Source organism: Dipodomys ordii, unplaced genomic scaffold, assembly GCF_000151885.1.
Source record: "Dipodomys ordii isolate 6190 unplaced genomic scaffold, Dord_2.0 Scaffold24, whole genome shotgun sequence".
NCBI lineage: Eukaryota > Metazoa > Chordata > Mammalia > Rodentia > Heteromyidae > Dipodomys > Dipodomys ordii.
Window position 1 is genome coordinate 16,649,750 of NW_012267240.1, and position 18,533 is coordinate 16,668,282.

The window sequence follows — 18,533 nt, forward strand, 5'->3', positions numbered from 1 at the left end:
AAACTTCCTGATTAGAAACTTCCTAGAAAAATTGTTATATCTTAAACTATAAATATACCTATCAGCCCAAGGACAACCTTGGTGAGAAGAGTCAAAATGATAATTCTCATATATGACTTTATTTTTACAAAGAGAAAGAAGAAGAATGTGGGAAGTTTTTCCCATGATTTCAAAATGACCTTGAGAAGCAGGAGTAATTCAGGAGCAGCTGGGGGACCTTTGTGCCAGCAAGAGCTTTTGAAAACAACTATATCTGAAAACACAGAAACAAAATGTTCAAGTCAGTTTTGTTTTGTGCCCTGAAGTCCATTGGACAGAGCCTTTTAGTACTTTCTGAAGTATTATAAAGTATTCAAGCCGGGCACCAGGGGCTAGCTACTCATAAAGCTGAAATTTGAAGATCATGGTTCAAAGCCAGCCTAGGCAGGAAAGTCTATGAGACTATCGTCTCCAATTAACCACCAAAAAGCCAAAAATGGAGCTATCTAGAATGCTAGACTTGAGTACAGCACCCAGGCCTGAGTTTAAGCCCCAGGATTGGTACGTGTACACACACACACACACACACACACACACACACACACACTGTTGAGAATCCCTTGGGGTGTATTAAGCTAGATACTAAGGAGGAAAAATTGTATAATGACAAATTATTCCCTTTTGTTAAGGAGTTATTCAATCTCAATATCCCATTTTGAATAAACTCTGAATAGGAAAAAATGGTCCCTTAGTTATAACACTGTGGCAGATTTTTAGAGTTGAGATTCCCAAACCAAACAGTGACACTTACAAAAATTAATCAGTTCTGTTTTTCTCATCTATTTGGATCAAATTATCTACCCACAATCATATACTTAAAAAGCAATTTTTAAACTCGTTTTGAATTTTACACATTTGAAACTAAATTTGCAGAATGCTCCTTTTAGCCTAGGACAACCAGCCTCATCAAGAAAGAAATCTCTGCTTACATAAGTGAACAATTAGCATCCAAAATAAAGACCCATTGTTCACAAGTGTCTGTAAGTTGGCCCCTATGAACAGATGATAAATTAGTATGGCATATTTATCCACAACACATGTTCTGAACACATAATCCCATGCTGGGGGAAATCTCTTACGCTGCTTCCCTGGGTGGGTAGATGTCAGGGAGAATGACAGAGGTTTTGCATATACACAGGTTCAGTCCCATGGTGCATTAAAACTGCAGCATTCCCATGATTGGAAAAGAAAAGAGGCAGAGGAGGAAAGACACAAGGAGAGGAAATCAAGAAGAGATAGTTGTTTCCTGCATGCTTGTGTGTGTGTATTTGTGTGTGCGTGCATGCACACACATGCACTTGCATGCTTGAACTCAGGGCCTGGGTGTTGTCTCTTAGCTTTTTCACTCAAGGTTAACCCTATACCCCCTTGAGCCACAGCTCAAGCTTTCTGGTTATTCGGAGATAAGATTCTCACCTACCTGCCAGGTCTGGCTTTGAACCAGATCTCAGCCTCCCAATTAGCTAGGATTACAGGTGTGAGCCACTGGTGCCCAGCTCTGCATGCCTTTCTGTTGTTGTGTTGTTGTTGTTGTTGTTGTTGTTGTTGTTGACCATGGGGCTTGAACTCAGGGCCTGGATGGTGTCCCTGAGCTCTTTCAGTCAAGGCTAGCACTCTACCATTTTGTGCCACAGGACCACTTCCGGTTTTCTAGTGGTTTCATGGACTTTCCTGCACAGGCTGGCTTTGAACCCCAGTCCTCTGATCTCAGCCTCCTGAGTAGCTAGGATTACAGGCGTGAGCCACTAGTACCTGGCTCTGCATGCTTTTTAAAGATCAAATGCAAACAAAAACCTGTAACATCCTTTTAATCCATCTCAGAATTTTCTAGTTTTGTGGTAGGGTTGGATAAAGAAATCTCTCATTGATATTTGAAACTTTTTAGATCAGTGCTTCCAAATTCAAAATTTGGAGGGTTTGAGACAGGCGACTCAGAGCTGGGTACCAGGTTTCCTTTACCACCCTAGGCAGGGGTTTGGACAGTGCTCAGCATTAAACTCAGCACTTTTGCCCCAAAGCACAGCTGCTTCTGCCAGGACAGAGAGATGCAGGTCAATCATGGCCTTGAGTAAAACATGGATTTGTATGGACCAAGGTGGCACATGTCTGTAATCCCTACTCAGAAAGCAGAGATAGGAAGATCATAGTCTGAAGCCACTAGGGAAAAAGCATAAGACCCTATCTGGTTTTCTTCCAAATTGGTTAAGAAAAGCTGTTTCTTGAAGCTTTTTGGATTTGGGAATTGTGACCAAGGGATTGGGAACCTGGAATAAGCTTGTTTTACATAAGAATGGACCTTCCTAGAGAAGCTTACCTTCATGATGCACCCATAAAACATGGAGGCGTCAGTCCCACATAGTATCAGATTCCTCCCTTACATTACTCTATGTATAATGTTCTGGGTTTCTCTGCTCTGTTGTTTTGTGTATAGAGACAAAGCAACTGGTTTCAGGAAGAATTCCTTCATGTTAAGCATACACCACTGTTGGCCCCAGGTTTTTCCTACAAATTGTTGACATCTTGTTTGACCCAAAGGGTATTTCCTGAAAAAGTTCTTCCCTGCTTTTTTAAATATGTTTTTCATTGTAAAGATACTGTACAAAGGGGTTACAGTTCCATGAGTAAGGTAATGAGTACATTTCCTATGGAGCCCTGTTACCTCCTCCTTTGTTTTTCCCCTACCATCCCTTCCCTCCCCACCCACCTCCTCCTACACCCCCCCACCAAAGTTGTAAAGTTCGTTTTCAACATAGTGTCTTGTACATTTCATTGTTACAGTGGGTCAACCTGTATCCTTATTTAAGCATGTTGTTATTTCCTTTCCCCTCCCCAAATTAGAAAAATGTATATACAAGATGCAGGGCACCAGAATCAAATAGCAAGAAAGAAAAAAACCACTTGTGTCCCTATCTTGGGGTTCATTTCGCTTAACATTATCTTATATGGTCATATGTACATAGCTTTTGAGCTTTTCTGCTTGTCCTAGACATATACTAGTTATTGCAAATAAGGGAAACCTTGGGACCTGTATTTCTTTGGGCGTGGCTTACTTCACTTAATACCTACTTTTATAAAGGAAAACACATTGTACATTTTGTTCATCATCTTTTCAGGCTTAATTTCCACCTTTACTTTATGGCTGTCTTAATTAAATACATTGTTACTATTCATTAGACAAGTCCTTATTGCTTGCATAGTTAGAAATCTTTGTTTTCCCCTAGTAGATCATTCACATGTTGCTACCCACGTTGTAGGTGCTTAAATACAGGCACATTGTCTCAACCCACCACTACCATGAAAAACTATTATAATATTGACAAACTTGTTTTATGCTGATAATATTAATAACTAAAACATTTTAGTAAAATCTGGTTAATATTTTTTTAAAAGACTTCACTATGTATGGTGGTACTGTCTTTAATCTCAGCTACTCAGGAGGCAGAAGTAGAAGCTTAATGAGTTTGAAACCAATTTTGCAAAGGTAGCAAGACTCTGTCTCAAAAACAAAGCATTAGTAAAAGGTTGGTCATGGTTCGAGTAGTAGCACACATTCCTGGCATATATTAGGCTCTGGGTTGAATCACCAGTATGGCAAAAGACTTGAATTATATTGTCAGTCTAGGAATTGGTTCTCTAAGAAACCGTTTGGTGTGTGTGTTTTACTCAAAGTAGACCATGGCTAAGGTATTTTTAATAAATTTTATTATAATATAAACTATATGTGAGATATATATTGGCACTAGTGGGGTTTGAACTCAGAACCTTGCACTTGCTAAGCAAGTGCTCTACCATTTGAACCTTGTCCCAACCCTTACGGTATGTTTTAAGTTGGCATTTTGCCAGGTGCCCTGGACTCTGGGGATACTAGCAAAGTGAAAATCACTGAGCAATGGAGCTGGAAACTTCTAGCATATTCACTAAGCTACAGTCTCACAAGTTTTGGAAGATAGAGTGATCCATCTCTCCCATGAGGGCAGCTTTCTGATCTTGAGCTGCAGAGTTGGGCTAGATTGACTAAGTCACTGCAGATGTTTACAAACAGCAGAAGGCAAATAGAACATTTCTTTTCACTCATCCTCTGGGACAGATTAGGAGTCATGGATCCTTTCCAGAATGGAATGGATTTCAATGGGCTTCAAGCCCTGATGATTTCTTGTTGCAGGTTTTTGTTGTTTGTTTGTTGGGTGTAACCCTGCCCTGGAGGAAGAACAGAATTCTCCAGAAAGCTTCTGTGAGGAAGTCTAGCCTGTGGCTAGCAGTGGGGAAAGTTGTTTGCCAACAAATGAGTGGTTGGCAGGTAAAGTGACTCCTTCCTTCCCAAATACACTCTAGATGTGCTGGTGCAGGGAGAGCCACAGTCAAGGTTTAGCTCCTTTCTGGATTGCTTCCCCCACAGTTTCAGCCAATCAATTTATCTGATTGAAGTGTCTTTTGATCTTTAAGGTGTCATCTTTGGCACTAATATGGCTAGAAAGGACCCAGAAGTTCATGACTGTGGGCTTCTGAGTATTTGCCCAACTGAGCATTTGTCTAAGTAATGTCTTACTAGCATGCAGGTAGAAGTGTCAAACTATTCCTGAGAATCCCTAAGCACTAGGGACCCTGTGTGGAACCCTTCAGAGCATCTTCTGCTTCCTTCTGGCGCACCTTGAACCCTTCTAGACTGGCACTGAAGATTCTTAGAATTCTATGCCTAGCCTGACTTTCCAGCCATATTGGTTTTTTGTTTTTTTTTTTGCTGGATGTGGGGCCTGAACTGTGGGCCTGGGTGCTGTCCCTCAGCTCTTCAGCTCAAGGCTAGCGCTCTACCACTTGAGCCACAGCGCCACTTCCAGCTTTTTCTGCTTATGTGGTGCTGAGGAATCGAACCCAGGGCCTCATGCATGCAAGGCAAGCGCTCTGCCACTGAGCCACCTTCCCAGCCCAGCCATATTGTTCTTTACCCACCAGCTGCTCCTGTTTCATAGCTATATTTCAAGTTATATGGCCTCCTCCACTCAGCTGTGTTCCCCTGAGGAGAAAACTGATAGAAGAAGGGGGGGAGAGAGAGAGGTGACAGATAGATAATGGATGGATAGATGAATGAATGAATAGATGGATGGTATATAGACAATATATAGATGGATGGATGGATAGATAATGGATGGGTGGGTAGATAGATGATGGATGGTTGGGTGGGTGGGTAGATAGATGATGGATGGATGGATGGGTAGATAGATGATGGGTGGATAGCCCTATCCTTTGCTTCATGCAGATTCTTCCTCTAATGTGCTTTTTACCAGAACCCCAAAGGGCCTTTATTTCCTCTGAACTTTCCAAGTTGATTTAACATGATCAGACATTACCCACAGAGTCAGTTGTCTCTGCTAGATAACTCTTGTACTCCTCAGCTTCATCCTGAGTTGCCTTTTAGATAAGGACCGTGTGCATCTCTCTGTAGGCCCCACCATACTTTCCATATGACAGAATGGACTCTGTGAATGCCCTCACCTTGTTGACCATGAAGAGATGTTGGAGGATGAACAAGGCCAAATCCACCGTGCTGGGAATGAAAGTGGCATGGTGAAATTCACTGAAAGCTATGGAATTGAGGGGGATAATGAGGATGGGGGAGGAAGATGAAGAGAAGGGTCAATCTGATTCAGATGCTGAATTGTAGGTGCATGTGTAAAATACCACAGTGAAACCTCTTTGAACAATTAGCACACACTAGTAAGAATGAAGGATAAGAATGTCAAACAGATCCTGTCTGGAATTAGGGCCCTAGTGGAAAGAGAGATGGAAAACAGAATGGTGAAAGAGTGTGAATATGGTCAGCTGACTTTATGTACAGGTACAAACACAGAACAGTGGAGTTTGTTGATTGGTTTGGGAAAGGGATGAAGGCGAATGATGGAAAGGGTGAATCTGATCAAGGCGCATTGCGTGCCTCTACCGACGTGTCAAAATGAAAGCTGTACAGCTAATTGATTCTAATCTCCCTTGCCAGTTAGATTATAAAAATCCCAAGTACTTGTATAGTTTGATTCGATTATAAGTTGAGCTTTTCCTTCTGTTTGGTTGTTCAAACATCACCAGCCATAGTGCATTTGAAAAATACTCTTTCAGCTGGGCTCAGTGGCTTATATATGTCATCCTAGCTCCTTAGGAGGCTGAAGTTGAGAGGATTGTAACTGGAGGCTGGCTTGGTTAACCCCTCCCCCATTTGAACCAATAAGAAGTACCTATCATCACAACTACATGAGAAGCATAAATGTGAGGATGGAAGTTCAGGCCAACCAAGACCCTCTTAGAAAAATAACAAAAGCAAAAGCTTTGGGGACATTGTTCAGGTGGTAGATCACTTGCTTAGCAAGGACAAGGGCATGAGTTCAAACCTCAACAACAACCCTCCCCTCAAAAGGTAAAAGCTTACCCAACATGGGATTACACCATTGTCATTCCAGAACTTGGGAAGCTGAGGCAGAGGAAACATAGGTTGATCCTGGGATACAAAGCAAGACCTTAAATATACATATATATATTTTTTTTTTTTTTTGGTCGGTCGCGGGGCTTGAACTCTGGTCTTGGGCGCTGTCTCTCATCTCTTCAGCTCAAGGCGAGCGCTCTACCACTTGAGCCACAACACCACTTCCGGTTTTCTAGTGGTTTATTGGAGATAAGAGTCTCACAGATGTTCCTGCCTGGGCTGGCTTTGAACCGCGATCCTCACATCTCAGCCTCCTGAGTAGATAGGATTATAGGCATGAGCCACCGGCGCCCGGTATATTATTTTTTTTCACACAAGAAAATTCCCTTTCTAGAAGCAGTGACAATGGTACCAAACATGCAGGTAATTCCTTATGACCACTTGGAACTATTGGCATGATTTTCTCCAAGAAAGGTTTTCTTTCTTCCTTTTTCTCTCCTCCTCCTCTTTTTTTCCTTATTCCCTCCATCCCTCATTCCTTCCTTCCCACTCTCCTTTTCTCCCTCTCTCCCTTCCTTGTTTTCTTCCTTCCTCCCTTCTTCCTTCATATTTTTCCATTAATTTCTAAAAGACACAGCCTAGTGTCCAGTAGCCAATATCTATCTGCCCTTGCTTGCCTTGTGCAACATAATCACTGCTGACGGCCCAGGCTAGAGCTACAGATGACAAGCAGGGCTGGAGTTGAGCCTTGGCATCCCCAGCTTGGCATCCTGGGCTTTTGGATAGGCAAACAGAGATACCACAGCCACCCTCAAGTGGATGCCACTGGTGGTTCTAAACAGCCCAGTCCTGAAGGGATGTATCAAGTGGCTGAGCTGAACATCAGAAGAATACTGATTAAAATAGGGGAAGGCTGGGACTGTGGCTTAGTGGTAGAGTGCTTGCCTAGCATGCATGAAGCCCTGAGTCAGATTCCTCAGTACTACATACACCAAAAGTCAGAAATGGCGCTGTGGCAGAAATGTGCTAGCCTTGAGCAAAAGAAGCTCAGGGACAGTGCCCTGGCCCTGAGTTCAAGCCCAGGACTGGCAAAAAAAAAAAAAAAAAAAACAAGAAAAAAAAACTAGGGGGAAACTTTTGTTTTGCTGCTGTTTTGTTGCTGTTTTTATTTGCTTTGGCTTTGCAGTGCTGAGGAATCAAACCTAGTGGCTGTGCATACTAGGCACTATCATTCAGCTACATTGCCAACTTAAATCTGGTTTCCTTAGTTTTGCTGGGGAAGAGAGGGGTGGAGGGCGGTGACCTCCCAAACCTGAGCCCACTTGAGTCTGTGTACAAAACTTCCCATTCGTAGCAGACACCACTTCATGCGCTCTCAGTCATTTCCAAGCCTTGTCAAAAAGCCAAGATTATTGACTTACATCTTCGAGCGAGACATTTCCAATGTGTGGTAAAAATGAAACAAAGAAACCCAGCGTTGAGCATTAGGGAGGCCCCACAGTGGTCAGGGGCCCGTGGTGATATTGCCCGTTCCTGGGGGCCTGCCAGCCCAACTGCAGGACCCTGGGGACCCCACGCCTCCCTGGATTCATGCCAGTGGCTGTTCAGGGTCCCTCGATCTGACAGAGAGTTGAGACACAGTGCCTTGGGTGGTCCTAGCACTGGGCTGGAGCTGGGAGAGGAGGCCTCTGGGCTCTGTGACATACGTTCTTCTCCATCTATATTAATAAATAAGATATTAATAAATTTAATAAACTATTAATAAAGATAGGCTCTCTTTCCTGCCTCTTCTGACGAAAGGCAGCAGGCCTCAGGACCTCAGATGAGGTCACCAGGCCAGGCCGTGTTAAGTCATGTGGTTATTTTTTCTGAGGGTGAGTAAGTTTCTTGGTCTTCTCTCTCTCAGCAATGAAGTGGTGAGGAGTGACCTGAAGAAGCTGCCAGCCCTGCCCACCCAAGCCCTGAAGGAGCACCCGTCTCTGGCCTACTGGTAAGACCCCTCAGAATCTCCCAGCAACCCCCTATCCCCAGGAAGTGCACTGGGTGCTGGTGGGACCTACACAGTACTGGCTTTCATGGCTCTCGCCAGCTCCACTATGTCTTCTGAGATCATTTTTGGTTGTTTGTTTGTTTGTTTTTAAGTGGTAATGTTGTGTGGAAGAATACTCCTTAAAAAAAACAATGGAAGCTTTGCCTGCTTGAGAACTTTCCCTGTGCTGGTAGAGCTCCACGTGGGAATTCTGTCATTCAGTGACAGGAAGAGGTGTGGGGAGCAATGTAGGGAGTGTTTTTTTCTTTGCCAACAAGAGAGAAATTGATTCTTTTCTTTCTCACTGGTGTTCCGTATCTCCTGACTTTCTTCCTTTGGGACGTTATTCCATCTCTGGATCCCTGAATTACTAAGTGATTCAGACATTTGGAAAGTTCCAGATTGTGGCCTCAGCCACAGTGGCCCAGGGCTCAGATTTCTGGGCAGTGTGATGCAATCCTGCTGGGCACATCAGGACTGACCACTGCCTTCTAACCAGGACAGGACTGCTTTCCCAGTGTTCCTTCTGACCCCTTCATGGAAATCCATGTAACTGCTCAGAAGATAAAACCTAAGTAAAACAATCACAGCCAGATGCCTATAATCCCAGAAACAAACCCCACACAAGTTCATTGTAATAAGATACAACATGTCACTCAGCAAGCACCTCTGCCTGCTTGTTCTGAAATATTTGGATCACTAGAGTTTCGTCTCATCTGGACACTTCTGCTCAGCTAGCTTTAACAGTTTCCTCTGCTAGGATACACCACGCCTTGATGCAGAGTTCATGGGCGAGATTAAACTCTAGCTCTACAATCAGTTCTTTCTGAGAGATCAGATTCACCAAGAGCTGGGTTCCCTGCCTAAGGCTGCCAGCTTCCATCGGTGTGCTGGTACCTCTAGCTGCAGTTCTGAATGACCCATCACTCTTCCTCTGGAAACACAGATGTGAATAAATAGCAGCTCAACCTTCTTTTTTATTGGCATATGTTGTTTTGTACATAGTAATGGTTTCAGCATAGCATTTCCATACCTGCGTATGATGTACATTGATCCTATTCAACCCGTCTATTATTTTCTTACCCCTCTTCCCTCTCCTTTTTTCTCTTCCCCTTCCACCTCCCTAACATACTTTTGTGACCTTGGTTGCTTTGTACTCTTGTCCCCTAGTCTCCACAAATATGATACTTGGCTATGTGGGATTCATATAGTTCCCTTAACATGGTGATCTCCAGTTCCATCCATCCTCTACCAAGTGATTTTAGGTAACAGTTTTCGAGCATTATTATCTGTTCCGAAAGAACAGAGTCTGTTTAATCTGCAAGTGCATAATGTGTCCAAACTTCCAATCTTTGCAGTCTGGTCGTGAGAGCTCCCAACATAATGACATTCTGTTTCTTTGTTTATGAAACCCTCTGGCCTTCCTCCCAACTGCCCATGTTCCATGGGCCTTATCTTCTGGAACCCAGTGGTGAAGGACATAGGGATACATGAAGGAGACTGGAAAAAGGAGACTGGAGAGCTATAATGTTGCATTGTCTGGAGTCAGAAGTACCCTTGGCTTCATCTCTCCCTCCATCCTCAACACTATTAAACTCTGATACACATTTCAGAGCTATCAACGCCTCTTGTTTGCTCACCCTCAGGGCTCAGGGGTTTTTCTTCCACTGTCTATACCAGCTGCTCTGTGCAAATTATTGTAACACAGAAAGACCTTCCTTCAGGCGCATGCATCTGTTTTTGTCAACATGAACAGCTTTGTAGCTAGACCTATACTGTCTTGATAGTATGTCCCTTCCCTTGATGACCAGGCTAGCATTTCTCCTGGGTCTCATTCAGACCCACCAGCACCATGATCTATATGCACTGAGAGTATAGTAGGACAAAAAGCCATCTGCATAGAGCAGGTGAATCCATAGCATGGGCCATCTAAAAGGTACCAAAAAAAAAAAATCTCCCAATGGAGTCAGGTACTAGTGGCTTATGCCTGTCACCCTAGCTACTCAGGAGACTGAGCTCTGAGGATCTTGGCTTAGAGCCAGCCCAGGCAGACAAATCCAAGATACTCTTATCTCTTAATTACCCACCAAAACAATTTGAAAAAATAATAAAAGATAAAAATGGACGTGGGGGATAACCACATCAGTTCACTTCAGACTCCAATTAAGAGAGGAGATAAGCCCCCGTCTGTCACTGGAAAGCAGTACAAAGACAATAATGCTGAGCCATCCTGCACTCATTACCAGGTGTTTAATAGACCACATGATTCTCCAGAGGAGATGACTGACACTGAAAGCCACAGTGATAAGCCTGGAGCCACAGAACAAAGCAAGATCAAAGTCCTGGCCTCCATTCTCTCTCCTGGGCCAGTCACCCCTACCACCTGCCTACAAGGATGTCATTCCTGACCAAAACCCTGACTGGTAGAGGCTGACAGCTCCTCCAAAATCAAGAGCCATGTCACCATTCCTATTTCCCTTCCCACTACCTGTGGTTTCCAGCATCCCCTTGGCTGTAGAGAGATGATTTCACATCACGGCCCAGCCCTTGGCCAGGGTTCATTCAACCTGGATCCTGGGTGTCACACTGCCCTTCAGACAAATGCTTTGAGGTTTGGTTCACCGTGGTTCATGTGTTTCTCATGGTTGGTCCATGGAACCCTTACCACAGATCCACTAAATTGGATACAGTTTCCAATATAGTTTGCAGAAGAAGTTGCAGGGCTGAGGGCAGGGGGTAGTGTGGGGCAGGGGTAGGGGGAGACAAGCAGGGAGTGGGATTAGTCCCTCGTCAGCATCATGTATGTTATCACATGGTAAACCCACAGTGTTTCTTGAGAGTCTCAACTACTTAGCTTGGGCTGTCCTAGAACTCCTGCCTCAGGCTCTCAAATGGTGAGATGCATGTGCCTCCCCCATAGATAGAAGAGAAGAGCCAGGAAAGCAGAGGCCAGAGGAAGTCACACTGTGGAAGCCTGTGGTCAGGCTATGTTGCTGTAAGCAGAGGAACAGACACCTGACAATATTGCAGACATTCTCTCACGATGTTTTCCTGAGCCTTAAGTTCAACCGCTACCCCACTGCCTTGACTCATCACCCTACCTCCCCTTCAGACACCTTCTTCCCCATAGCCAGAAAAGAAAGAAAAGCTTGTATTCACACTGAGTTGCTTGACCTCACCAAATCCCAGGTCACATGTTGGTGTATCAGATGGGTAAGGAGGAGACCAGAAGAGCAACCCTGGAAGTTCCTGAAACAACTCCGGAAGGTGTACTGTGGCTGGGGTTCCCCCGAGAGAAAATGTCCCTCCAGGATTGTGTGCTGGAAGCGAACTCTGTCACATTTCCAGTGTAGGAGCTGCAGGGATGTATAGCTGTCCCTTCCTGAACAGCAGGTCCACGGAAGTGAGCATTCCCTGCGGCGAACACCCTCTCGACCAGCAAGGAAGGACGACCACCACACCAGGAGTCTTCTCAGATCACACTTTATTGGAGAGCTTTTGAATTGATGGGAGAGCTTGAGCGAGAGACCCCGTACACGAAAATGTGGCCTCTTATATAGGGAATAGGAACACAGGTAGTTCTATCATTGGTCGTCTGCCTTTCACCGTCACCAGGTGCCACGGGATTGGCTGGGGACTCTACGTGGCTCGCGCATGCGCAAAGCCCGGGACCCACAGTCCCGCCAAGCACTGCCTAATATGGAGTTGTTTACCTCAAAACTGCAAGGAAGTGGGTGCCATCTTGTAATGGCGTTCGCCCCGGCTCCCCACAATTCCCAGGTAGAAAAAGGTATCTCCTCGTAGTGAGCCAGCATCCATCCTGGGAACCTAGAGGAACCTTTCCTGGTGAGGAGTTCTAACCGTCCTGCATCAAATCTCAGGACACTGAAATGCAGTCATCATTGAAGATGAAGGTTGTAATTGAAAGAGAAACCGGTTTCCCTCAAGGATGACTCCAGGAGCATATAGAAAGAGTTCACCCCGAAGATGACAGAGCTAGAAAGGAAAAACAGATCTAACTGAAGGAAAGAAGACTTCACACCCACTCATCATAGATAATATGGGTGAACAAATGGCATCTTAAAGGAATGCATCTAGGAGCAACACCACTCCCATCTTGGAGCTTTTCTGGGTGATTGAAAGGATCCCTTTGGCTATAGTTGAAGAAAGACCATTTGGCCAGGCCTCATGGAGGCAGTGGTTTGGGGTGGGACCTGAGGTCTCCAGTCTGCACCTGTCCCCCAGTCCCCATGATTCCCAAGCAGCAGTGGGAGCAGCCATTGTTCCCAGCTCACTTCTCCAAGAAGGCAGTACACAGGTTGCCCTCCACTGCCTCTTATCTGCCTGACTAGCCATTGACATCGAAGAACCAGCTAATAATCTCTAGTTGCTTTAGAACTAAGATTTCAAGAGGTAAAGGTACTGCCATCTCATCCTGGTAGCTGGTTTATGGTTTCCCTTAGGCTTTTGTTAACCAGGCCCAAATGACAGAACTTTCCTTCCTCCTTGGAAACACCAAATCTCAGACTCTTCAGAAAAGTGGGGTCGTGAACACTGATTAGAGTCAACCGCTCCTCCACCTCAGGCTGGAGTCCATGTAGCATAGAAGGGGAACAAAGAAATTTAAGCAAGGTGTTGTCCTGTAGCCTCTACTTATAGCTTCTTCTCTCCTAGAAGTCCAAAATAACGCTCTCTAGAGAGTGTGGGTTCTCTGAGGGGAAAAACCAGCCTAGAACCCCACTCAGAAAATGTATAGCTGGGCAGGCACTGATGGCTCACGTCTGTAATACTAGCTACTCAGGAGGCTGAGATCTGAAGATCACAGTTCAAGGGCAGCCTGGACAGTAAAGTCTGTGAGACCCTTCAATTACCATCAAAAAGCCAGAAGTGGAGCTGTGGCTCAAATGGTAGAACACTAGCCTTGAACACAAAAGCTCAGGGACAGTGCCTAGGCCCTGAGTTCAAGCACTAGGACAGACAAAAAAGACAAGAAAAGGAGGGAAGAAAAGTGGGTGAAGGAAGAAGAAAGGGGAGGAAGAGAGAGAAAAAAAGAGAGAGTCCATAGCCCAAAGATTTCACTTAGGCTGTTTGAAGACAAATCTTTTTCCCAGAGTGGATTGTTCCATGGAGCTTTTGATTGGATCCATCAAGCTTAGTAGATGCTTGGAAGCATCTCAGTCAGCAGGATGTTTGGCCTCTACTAACAGAATTCTTTTCTTTTGATTCCAGTGAAGACAGAGTCATTGAGCACTACAAGAAACTGAATGGACAGACGAGAGGTCAAGCAATTGTGAAGTAAGTGGTCCTTCCCAACACTTATGAAGAATATGTGTGAGTGTGTATATGTGTGTGTATGTGTGTATGTGTGTGAAAGAGATCATATGTAAGGTTGTTCTCTTCTGCTTAGAAAACAACTATCTGGGGAAAGGGAGTTTTTCAACAATTTTGCAAATAAATCACCCTCCAGAACTTGATCACACATACAAAAGAATAAGAATAAAAATAGCATGTCTCTGGTACCAGTTCTGCTGAAATAACCAGCCTTGTGTGCATTGTTTGTGTGTATGTTGTGTGTTGTCTACAGCTACATGAGCATCGTGGAGTCTCTCCCGACCTATGGGGTTCATTATTATGCTGTGAAGGTAAGCGAACTCACTTGGAAAGTGACCTCCTGCCTTAAAAGACTAAACAGTATAGCCGGGTGTAAGTGGCTCATGCCTGGAATCCTAGCTACTCAGGAGGCTGAGATCTGAGGATTGCAGTTCAAAGCCAGCCCTGGCAGAAAAGTCCTTGAGACTCTTAACCAATTAACCACCAGAAAACCGGAAGTGGTGGTGAGGCTCAAGCAGTAGAGCACCCACCTTGAACTGAAGAACGCAGGGAACAGCACCCCGGTGGTCCAGAGTTCAAGCCCCAGGACTGAAGCGGCGGGGGGTGGGGGAGAATGACTAAACAATACAACAACACAATTATGAAGGGTTTTTTTTCACCTTTTTTTTTCCTTTTTTGCCAATCCTGGTGCTTGATCTCAGGGCCAAGGCTCTGTCCCTGAGCTGTCTTTTGCTCAAGGCTAGCACTCTACCACTTGAGCCACTGCACCACTTCCGACTTTTTCTGTTTATGTGCTACTGAGGATTCGAACCCAGGGCTTCATGCATGCTATGCAAATACTCTGCCACTAAGCCACATTCCCAGCCCTGTTTTTCCTCCTTTTTAAACAAGGATTAAGAAGCCAAGCACTGATGGCTCACACTTGTAATCCTAGCTATTTAGGAGACTGAGATCTGAAGATCGTGGTTTGTAGCCAGCCCAGGAAGGAAAGTCCATAAGATTCTTATCCCCAGTTAACCACCAGAAAACCAGAAATGGTGCTGTGACTCAAAGTGGTAGAGAGCTAGCCTTGAGCGAAGAAGCTCAGGGACAGTGCCTAGGCTCTGAGTTCAAGCCCTACAACTGACCAAAAAAAAAAAGAGTAAGCACAAGCTGGTCAGGAAGAATGCATGCTAGGGAGATGGAGCAACTGAATTTCCCCTCAGGTACTGACACTTGATACAGTCACATACTGAAACTCAGTGCTTTCTTTTGTGAAATAGTAGAATAAATCCCTACATGCTTTCAGTCTCAGAGGAACCCTGGGAGATTGGGACTCTGGAGTATCTTGGTAGAAAGACTCTGGGCAATATAGGAAACTGTAGAACAGAACCTTCCAGCAGAATATAGTACTTCTCTGGTGGCCCAGTTCATGTATGTAACTTCAAGAGGAGAACAGGCTGACAGATTGAATACATGACTATTTAAGCATCTACAGACGCTCACACCTGTAATTCTAGCTACTAGGGAAGCTGAGGTTGGGAGGATTGAGGTCTAAAGGTAGCCAGAAAGAAGTTGCGAGGCGCCCTATTCAATCCGTAGCTGGGCACACCCAAAGCTACATGAGAGACTGAGAGTGGGAATACTATGGTTCTAGGCCTGTCCAGGCAGAAAAGTCCACAAGACTCCATCTACACAGAGAGAAGCTGGAAGCAGCAGAGCACACCTGTGATCCCAGCATCCAAGAGAAACCTAAAACAGACAGATTGCAGCTTAGGCACACACTTGTGCAAGAAGAATGACTGCCAGTGAGGTCAGGTGCCAGTGCTTCATGCCTATTATTCTAGCTATCCAAGAGCTAAGGGTAGAGGGAGCTAGACTCAAGATTAGGCAGAAAAGCTCACAAGACTCTATCTCAAAAATGACCAGCCAAAAACAGGGCAGGAAGCATGGCTCAAATGGTAGAGCACCAGCCTAGAAAGCACAAGGCCTTGAGTTCAAATCCCAGTACTTCCAGAAAGGAAGGAAGAAAGGGAGAGAGGGAGGGGAAAAAGAGGATGGGAGCTATGTTTTTACATATTGTAATTGCAAGTCCAATGTGAAATTGGGCTTTTAATTCTAAATTCTCTTTAATTTCATGCATAGTGTACCAGTGTAAGATTTATCCTTTAAAGTATACCTCTGTGATCTCACAAGAAGGAAAGTTTCAGAGTGGTAAAGTGACAGCCAGGGAATGAAAAAGTGACAGATACTGAGCCCCAGTCCTGATCTCAGAAGAAAACAAAGCCAACAGTCTGGGAATGTGACTTAGTGGTAGAGTGCTTGCCTAGCATGCATGAAGCCTTGGGTTTGATTCCTCAATACCACATAAACAGAAAAAGCTGGAAGTGGCGCTGTGGCTCAAGTGGTAGAGTGCTAACTTTGAGCAAAAGAAGCTAAGGACAGTGCCTTGGCCCTGAGTTCAAGCCCCAGGCCTGAAAAAAAAAAAAAAAAGAACCTCCCCTCCCCCCACAAAAAAGAAGGAAAATTTCCCTTGTTCTGACTTCATTTGCCCCTCAATATAAAGATTAAGGAAGCCATTGCCCAAATTCCAGCCAAAAAGAGCAGAAAATTCTCTGAACTCAAGATACATTTGCCATCCAACTATTCCAAGTATTGTTTCGTTTCCTTTCAGTTTGCTTCTTAATTTCTTTAGACTGAAACGTGCACCTGTTGCTTTCATTCTGTCTCCTCCGTGACAGCTCATGGAGTATTTTGTGTACCACTGGCATGCGCTGAATCGCCTATGTCGCAGAGTGCTAAACAGCAGACTTTTGATGGCAAAGAATACATTGTCTCGTATTCTGTTCCATAGTCCCAGAACACAGTGTGGCACCTGGCACATAGTAGATGCTCAGTAAATATTTACGGAATGACTGTATATTGGGAAATGAGTCAAGGGGTTGCATGAAATGAAAACAAGGGTTGGAACTAGAGCTGTCAGCCTCCCATGGGGATCCAGTATCATCCAGCAGCTTAAATTCTTGCCTGGATGAGACTAAATTTTTCTTGATTTCCCACCAGAGTTGTTCTCACCAGTGAGAGCTCGTAATCTCTTTGGCCATCGTTCACAGAGTGTATTGCCGCCATCGCACCCACCCCAAGCTGTTCGTAGGCAGGGAAATAAATAGGGTGATCTGGCCTTCTTCTTTCCCAAATGAGGAAAGTGGGCTTCACCCTGGCCACATTGTGCCCTGCGATGTAGCCACTGGAACCAATGAACAATCATGTCCCCAACAGGAAATTCAAGTCTAGGTAAAAAGAAGCTCAGAATTTGCCAGGATTAATCATAGGCTAGTGAGAACTGTGGAGCCCAGATTCCAGGTGCCGTAAAGGACCACATAGGTCTAACAGGTGATCCTGACGGGGTACTAAAAGCAGTTCATAGAAATCAAACCATGAGGAATTGTGGGAATGTTTGGGGGAGTAGAAGAATGTTGTTTCTATTCTCTCTACCTATCTCTCTTTCTGTCTCTGTCTTTCTCACTCTCTCTCTCCTTCCTTCCTCTCTCCCTCTCTCCCCCCTTCATCCTTCTCTCTCTCTGTCTCTCTCTCTGCCTCTCTCTGTCTCTTTCTCTGTCTGTCTCTCTGTCTCTCTCTCTGTCTGTCTCTCTCTCTCTCGCTCGCTTTCTCTCTCTCTCTCTCTCATGTGGTACTGAGGAATTGAACCCATGACTTCATGTATGTTAGGCAAACACTCCACCACTAAGCCACATTCCCAGCCCCTTCCATTCTATCTCTTATCACTAAAAGAGATTGAGAAATTTGCCTCCTCATGAAAGTTCCCCGTGGAAGATCTTCTGGATAGCAAAGCCCTATTTGAGACACAGGAACCTTCCCTTTGATTTCTAAACTGGCTTCCATCTTTGGTCTGGCTCTAGAATGTAGCCTCTTAACCTATATGGTTTGGTTTGGTTTGGGTTTTTGCATTCCACAAATAGTTTTCTATTTGTTAAACACCAAAAGCAGAGCTTATGATTTTTTTCAAAGGGCCCCAGGAGTGTTTTAAGTGTTTAGCTCTTGAAATCGCAAAACATAAGCAATTGCTCTTCTATTTATTGGGAAAAGAGTGCTGGAGTACAAGAATAACCCATTTGAAACAAGCTCACTGATTGGCAGCCTTACAACCTCACGAGTGCCCAATCATAGGGTAATGACAACACATCCCTGCAGCATTGTGTTTTCTCTTGTTCTATTTCCTGAAATGAGTACAGAAGACAGTCTACTTACAGAGACAGTGGTTGAGGACCAAGATTTTATACTTGGTTTCAGATTTTGTAGCATGGTAGGAGGGCAATACATGCTTGGTGTACATGAGGCTCTGGGTTCAATCCTTAGCACCAACAAAAGCAAAGCAAAACAATTGGGGTGAGGGTTGTACCAGGCTCAGGTGGTAGAGCATCTGCCTAGCAAGCACGGGCCTTGAATTCAAATCCTAGAACCACAAAATAATATACCCTTTAAAGCTGCAAATCATTTCTCAAGGTTTATCTCATTTATCGTCGTACTTCATAGAAATAACTCATACTTCATAAATGTTTGAAAACCATCACAGAAATTCTGAAGTTTTAGGACACCCATCATCTGTGAGGTCTATCTGGTTATTCAGAGACCTGGAATTAGTATAAATCTGTATTCATTTAACAAGAGTCCTTGTTAATGAATAGAGGGATTTGGTGTTTCTAATTCAGTCCTGAGAATGTTTTG

General features: G+C 44.5%; 1 protein-coding gene across 1 annotated transcript in view; it reads left to right on the forward strand.

The window, feature by feature from the left end:
* Window positions 1-18,533, forward strand: part of Frmd4a (FERM domain containing 4A) — a 288,454-nt gene that overhangs the window by 182,995 nt on the left and 86,926 nt on the right. Inside the window, exons 8-10 of the mRNA XM_013014606.1 lie at window positions 8,355-8,438; window positions 13,707-13,772; window positions 14,062-14,119. Coding sequence (XP_012870060.1) covers window positions 8,355-8,438; window positions 13,707-13,772; window positions 14,062-14,119 — 208 coding nt within the window. The remainder of the gene's footprint in view (window positions 1-8,354; window positions 8,439-13,706; window positions 13,773-14,061; window positions 14,120-18,533) is intronic.